This window comes from Gekko japonicus, unplaced genomic scaffold (genome assembly GCF_001447785.1).
Source record: "Gekko japonicus isolate JY-2015 unplaced genomic scaffold, Gekko_japonicus_V1.1 scaffold31, whole genome shotgun sequence".
NCBI classification, from domain to species: Eukaryota; Metazoa; Chordata; class Lepidosauria; order Squamata; family Gekkonidae; genus Gekko; species Gekko japonicus.
In genome coordinates, this window is record NW_015161404.1 from 450,366 (window position 1) to 457,655 (window position 7,290).

At 39.7% G+C, this 7,290-nt stretch overlaps 1 protein-coding gene across 1 annotated transcript in view; it reads left to right on the forward strand.

Moving 5' to 3' along the window:
* Positions 1–7,290, forward strand: part of DOCK8 (dedicator of cytokinesis 8) — a 126,981-nt gene that overhangs the window by 28,890 nt on the left and 90,801 nt on the right. The window contains exons 7-9 of the mRNA XM_015425945.1: positions 432–498; positions 1,547–1,696; positions 5,630–5,710. Coding sequence (XP_015281431.1) covers positions 432–498; positions 1,547–1,696; positions 5,630–5,710 — 298 coding nt within the window. The remainder of the gene's footprint in view (positions 1–431; positions 499–1,546; positions 1,697–5,629; positions 5,711–7,290) is intronic.

Genomic DNA, 7,290 nt, shown 5'->3' on the forward strand with positions numbered 1-7,290 from the left:
AAGACGGAGCTCTTCCGCCAGGCCTTTGAGGGGGAGCCGCCGCCGCCACTGTTCCATCAATGATATTCCAACGACCACCCCATGTAGGGGTGGATGTCGCTCAACAGGACTGGGGGAACACTCTCCCTGGTGCTCCTACTGTGAAGAACTTGGCCTGCCAGTGTGGGATGTCGTCCATCTTGGATTTTATGTAAATTATTTCAGCACCATATTTTATATTGGATATACTGTTTTAAATTGTTGTTTGTATTTCTATTTTAATCTTGTAAGCCCCCCCGAGCTGAATATTGGATGGGGCGGGATATAAATCTCAATAATAAATAAATAAATAAATAGGTAGAATTAATGCAATCCATGCAGAAATTTGTTTCCTTTTGTTTACATGTCAAAAGTACTTGATACTAAGCGGTTCCCTTTCATCTTCTTTACAGATTTGAGATAGAAATAGAACCATTATTTGTAAGTTTAGCCCTCTATGATATAAAAGAAAGGAAAAAGGTAAGAGTGCTGATGAATAAAACGTAGGTTAATAATAAAACTATATAAACAATGCATTGGCTGGCAGCTGTAGTTGCATTTATTACTCACCTTTTAATTGTGAGAACTTTAGACCCCATTCTATAAGTCGATAGGGAGGGAACACAGCATAGTATAGGCTGATCTCATCAGATTTTGGAAGCTAAGCAGGGTCACTTGGAAAGGAGACCCCCAAGGAGGACTCTGCAGAGGAAAGCAATGGCAAACTACCTCTGCTTCTCACTTGCCTTGAAAGCCCCTTTCTGGGGTTGCCATAAGTTGGTTGCAACTTGAAGGCACTTTACACACATATTATGGGTGGATACATATGGTCTCTGGAGATATGCAACCATGAGGACAGCTGGCCAACTTAAATTCTGATCACACGTTGAGCTAAACTTCTTTGTGTCTTTGCATTTGGAAAATCAGGATAACAGAAGCACCATACAGTTTGCCTCACCGTGTGGCCAAGTCTTACAGCTATACATTTTGCAGTTAAATTCATCCTGCAGTACATTTACAAATGGCTGCCACATGGTAAATGATTCGTTTCAGCCACTGTTTGGGTCGAATCCATCTATTATTTTGCTCCAACTTACCCAAATCTCCTTATTGCTGCCCCCATCCCATGCAGCTTTTGTCCATGCAGGGTCATCAGAGGGGACCCTTCCTCCCTTTTCACCAGTAGAAAAGATAATTGGATCCAACTACTTATTTTTAATATGCTTTTCCACTTTCACAATGATCTACTAGACACAAATATTACAGTATTTTCTAAATTTTCACTTTTTAGCCTCTTCTGTGCCACAGATTAAACATGAGGGATATAAATGAGTGGGAGATCAATCTTGCTTTATTACTTATAACCATAATGAAGCTAGACGCTGTATCATCTCAGCTATAAAGCCACTAGTTCTATATTTATGCTTTAGTGAATGTGTACATAGATGCAAGTGTCACAGATCTACACGTAAGTTGCATGCCATTTCATACATGGATTATAAAACCTTATTTTTAAAATTTTCTTAAGATTTCAGAAAATTTCCATTGTGATTTGAACTCTGAGCAGTTCAAAGGATTCTTGCGAATGCATACACCATGCATTGATTCCTCTAGTCAGTCAAGGTCTGCTGTGTTTTCCATAACGTATCCCTCTCCAGATATCTACTTAGTTCTGAAGGTATGTTATCTTAACAATGGTTTATTTCTTACTCAAATTTTCTAACCAGGATTGTAATGGTGGACAAGCAATATGGTGTACATCAGCATTGTGGAAGATTTTCTTGATTCTACTGAATGTACCTAGAGCAGGGGTAGGCAGTGCAAAGCCCATATCTTCCCTGAATATATTTCCCTGACAAAATGATAAATCTCATAGATAAATTTTCATAGAATGATAACATGTTTATGCTGACTAGGGGGTGCAATCTATGGGCTTTATGGTGACTATGTCTGATCCAGAATAAGGCCGGAATGAAGGCCAGAAATACTTTAGAAAAAGAGAGGAACATTTCCCCTTATTTGGGGCAAATAAACACATAGGTTAAATCCCCCTATTACTCATTTCTCCACCAGTACACAGGCTTTCCATTTCTGACTGTGGGAGATAGTATGCTGTGACTTCAATTTTCATAGCTAGTAGTAGAGTTGTACATAATGGCTGGGATCCAGTGATGCACAAGTGGACACATAAACAGACTTGGCACAGAACAAGGGAAAAATGCTTACCATCGAGCAACTAAATGAAATTTTTAAAAAGAAAAAAGATATACATAGACAAAAATATAACAACTGTGGTGGTGGAGCTACACATGAATTTCTATAAATGGTTTCCAAATATTTTAAAATATCCATGTGCACTGGCTATCTATATGCAATGCATTCAAATATTGATACGAGTTCTAATCCATTGATTTACCAGATATGGGTTTTTATCTATCCAAGTTTTAATACTTTAGCTGTAGTGAGGGCATGGAGGGTCCATTTTTGTTTACCATCAGTTACTCTTTAAGAGATGGGCAGATAGTTTAAAAGTACACAAGCATCCTCAGCAGTTGAACATTCAAATACAAAATTTATGTGACTACTAACTTCTTCCCAGAAAAAAATGAATGACTGGACACACCCAAAGCACTCATCCTGTGAGTTACAATGCCAACAGTGAGATACTTTACTTAGTCCTTTGCTAAAGAGTCGCTGTGGTGTCCAGTGTGTCCTAAACATAATTGTTTGCTGAATAAGTCTCAAGCTCCATGGAGACAGCAGGTATAAACTTTAAGGCCATATCCCATTGCTTTGGCAAAATAGAGCAATCTAGCTCCTTATTTTATTCATTCCTGAGACTTTACATACCATGTTTATTAATTGATATCAAATATTGCAGGTTTCGTTTTCTGCCTTGATTCAACTAGAGTTTTTAGGAGCAAAGGGGACTCTGAGACACTTACTGCACCAGGGCCATATTTAGATACCAACAAATGTTGCAACTATAAGTATTGCCGTTCTGCAGAAGGTGAATAGTCATATTTGGGGGGGTAGAATCAATGCCTACGGCCGTGTTGGTCGGCCGTTATAATAGAACACCCAAGGCACAGTGTTTATGTATCTGTGGCTCTTCTGCTATTGAGGATCTCTCCCATTACATTTTTGATTGCTCATTGTACTCCCAGCCTAGGTCAAAATTTTTATCTGGTATTTTATCAGTTTTAAGCTTTTATTCAGTCCCAGAGAAGATTATATTTTTGCTAGCCGATGCTAATGCCGATGTTTCCAATAGAATGGCTTTATTTGCCTTGGCTGCAAGGAAAATACGGGCCAACGCTGCTCCTAGCTAATACTGATTTTAGTGGGTATGTTGTGAATTAATTAACTGTTCATAACCTCGGTTTTATGGATTTATAATGTTGGACTGTATCTTATTTTATACAATTTTTACGTTTTATTGTGTTCTTCTTTGTCTGTGGTTTGTAATGGCCTATGGCTAAATACAATAAAATCTTCTCTCTCTATTTGGGGGGGGTACATTTGAATCTCCCTGAGCTGAAAATATACCCAAAAAATACCTTATTGGCATTTTGGGGGTATATTTCAGCATCCCAAAAGTATCTGGGATTTTTTCAGGAAAACCAGAAAAAAATCCTGGAAAAATCCCAGATATTTGCAGAACCAGGAAGATCAGGGAAACAGGTGGGAGGCTGCTCCCCACTTATCAGCTGTTTCCCCCCTGCTTTTTCAGCAGTCTATTTAAACCAGGCTGGTTTAAAGGGACTGCAGAAAAGGTTGGGGAAACTGCTTGCCACCCCCTGCTTCTTCTGCAGTCCGTTTAAACCAGACTGGTTTAAAGGGATTGCAGAAAAGATTGGAGAAACAGCTGAGAGGCTGGGCAACTGCTCCCCGCCTATCAGCTGCCCCCGATTTTCTTCTGCAATCCATTTAAACCAGGCTGGTTTAAAGGGACTGCAAAAAAGATCAAAGAAACAGCTGAGAGGCGGGAGCTACCACTGAGCTCTGTTTTGCCGCTTTGATGCTCTGTGGTTGGTTTTTTCCTCCTACGATAATTTTTCATCTCAGGTCTATTGGACCCGAAACAATTCAGGATTTCTGAAAAATCCTAGATCCAAATACTTTGCCAGTATGGAATCGGGGATTTTTTTGGAAATCCTGAAATTTTGGGGGGTCACATAGACCCAAACCGAAAAAAATGGGGGGAAAACCCTGCACACCCCTAGTCATACCTATCTTGTATAAGATTTTGTTCAACACCTAGTGCTTTCCTCCCTATGTATTAGAGTGCCCAGAAATTGGTTGTACAAGATTTTGTGCAAGCAGAAACATAAGTGGGGTACAATAAGTTTGACTTATTGTACAAGTATAAGTAGTGCAAGCAGCTACTTCTGTCTTTTTTTGTGTGTGTTTCAGCTTGTGCAAGAGCTCTAGCACAAGTGGAAATTTTGAGCTGGATCCAACCCACTGTGCTGGAAAGAGGGCTCTTTTTTTTTGCACAACATATCAGTTTGTAAGCAGTGTTTCAATTAACCCAAATGACAATGTTCACATTATTGATGGGTGAGGTTTTTTGTCCCTTGCATAGTCGTTTGACTGAAATTTAGATTGACTGAAATTTTACATGTTGTTTCAGGAGATTGTAGATTGTGTGCTTAGAGTAAATACAGCAAAACTACAAGCCTCTGGCTGTTTTCCCCACATATACCAAACAATAAACTGGGGGAAAACTCCAAAACTGAATATTTTCCTACTCAAAAATTTGTAGTAGTTGATATTCCAGTTTAATTCTTGTAGTTCTGAGATTTTCTTGTACATTGAAAATCTCTTAATGCAAAGTATTGGAAATGATTTAACAATTAGATATTAAAAGAGTGTAAACCACACATATAAAGAAGAAACTTACAGTGCTGCCCTAAGCAGTAACAACTCTTCTAAGCTTACAAAGGCATTGTTATTCCCATATTTACTTTTTGAAAACTTCTCTGAATTTAAAAAGGAGCTTGCTGTGCTGTAAGGCCTTTCAGGGGAATCCTTCCAACTCTTGCTGCAACTATGGATTGTTGTGCATCTCTGGATTGTGGCCAGTAACTTTGATTCAGAGCCTCATGTGCACAGAGGTCTTGTTTGTGCTTCCATGTGCACTGAGCGTGCTTCTCACAGCTTCGTAATGGGGCAGCTCTTTAGAATACAGGTAGGAAAGCTCTGTGGGTTCTCAGAGCCTCTGTGTGTGCAGCAAATTGCTGGAAAAGGCACATGTGTTGAGAAGCATAATGTTAGAACTTCACAGTTTATTTGTTCAGATTTATTTCATCTGCTCTTCAGTTATCTTTTAAAACACTAATATGTTTAGCATACGTTTCCCCCCAGTTAAATTAAGATGCTTATCATGTTGCCCTTGTATAAGGTGTTGTATGAAATCAATAACAGATTAAATTTTTATAAAAGATAAGAATCTTCTAGGTTCAAGGTTTTGACTTATAATATTTTCTGTTTTTCTTTATTGTGTGTGTTAAACATAATATTTGTTATTAAATAGCTGTATTGAGACTGAAGTTCTAATAAAATACTGTATATTATTTTATGTTATTTGGATTGTGAATTTTGGTAGATTGAAAAAGTCCTTCAGCAAGGAGAAATTGGAGACTGTGCAGAACCCTACATGGTTTTAAAAGAAAGCGAAGGTGGGAAGGTATGTATGATACAATGAGAGTTCTTCAATGAAAACACATACACTAATGCACTGGAAAAAAGGTTGATGCCAAAATAAGTCTAATTTAGTTTTTTAACTGATGCAGAATTCTGGTATTTAGATTTTTCAAACAATACACGATGACTTGTAAGTCCTGTTGAATTCCATGGCATTTTGTTGGGATTTTGCAAATGTCGCTCCCTTCAGTCATGAAAGAGTTAACCTGTTTGGTTATGTATGCTAATTCTTGGCTAGTTAGCTTAGAACCAATTAGATATTAGGCACATATTTCCCACTAGAGAAAAGGAGTGTTATTCCTAATGAGATAAGTTTGGGAGCTACTATTGACTGATCAATATGTCGAGGATGCTACATGTTGCTTGTCACGTACACAAAAGGTGGGGGCTTTGGGGTAAATTTTCTCTCCCTCTGTACACACACACACACACACACACAAGTTTTAGCAAACAAACAAGTAGGAAGCTAGTCTTGACTTTGTTATTTTTAACTCCATGTAACACTTCCCTGTTTTCTAGTAAACTTTTCTTAAAGCTATTTACACATGTGTGCTGCATAGCTTGTTACTCTGCTAAGTATACAACACATTTCCTCTGCATAAATACACTTCAATTCTGGCTGTAAGAAAGAGGTGGCAGTGTCTAGAAAGAGATCTATCAAATTGCTGCAGACTGAGTTTAATTGTGTGTATTCCTGCCAAAAAGATCTGCTGTAGGAATAGTAGCCCCTCATACAGGCTACGGTACTGTGCCCTGTTATGTTGAAGGCCCCTGTCTGCATGGGTTCAGTACCCTTAAATCTGTGTGAGATTGTGGTGGTACATTGTTGCCTCAGTTCAGACATAATGCAAAACCATGGTTATGATTAGTTTATGAAAACATTATTTGGCTCGCAAACAATCTCTTAACATCCTGGTTTGCCTCATTAAATGCTGGTTGCATTGCCTTTGCTGTTTCCAGGATCTCTGTAGCTGGAGCAAAAGTCACACCAGGGAAAGAAACAAGATGAAGCCAGGATGTCCTCATTCATATGCAGGGCTTTATTTCTGGGGGAATGTGCCGGAACAGAGTTTCGGAACCTCTTCAGCCAAATTCTTTTTAAAAATGTTTAAAAGTTCATGAGTTTTCAGTATGCAGATTGAAAACTTCATTTCCCTCTTGAGAGTTTCAGCACCTCTTTGTAAAAAACAACAACACCCAGTTCATATCTCTCCTTTATTATAAAGGAGTTTTGGGTGCCAGAATTCTAAAATGCGCCCCGTTAGTGTATGGGCGGAAAATATGCCACTCAGAAGAGCTGCCTCCAATGACTGGCTCCCTCAGCCAACCTGCCCTGCCATTGGCTGGGTGGCTGGGAGGGGAGGGAGCCAGTCATCGGAGCCAGCGTCTTCTGAGCGGCCATCTTCCCCACATACACTAAGGTAAGCTTTCAGCCCAGCGGCGAACGGAGCCGATAGGCTCCGTCCGCCGGCTTCCCCCCCTCCAGCCCCCATCCTGCCCAGCGAACGGGCCCTGCACGGCCCGTCCGCCGCCTCCCTCCCCTCCAGCCCCAATCCCGTCCGC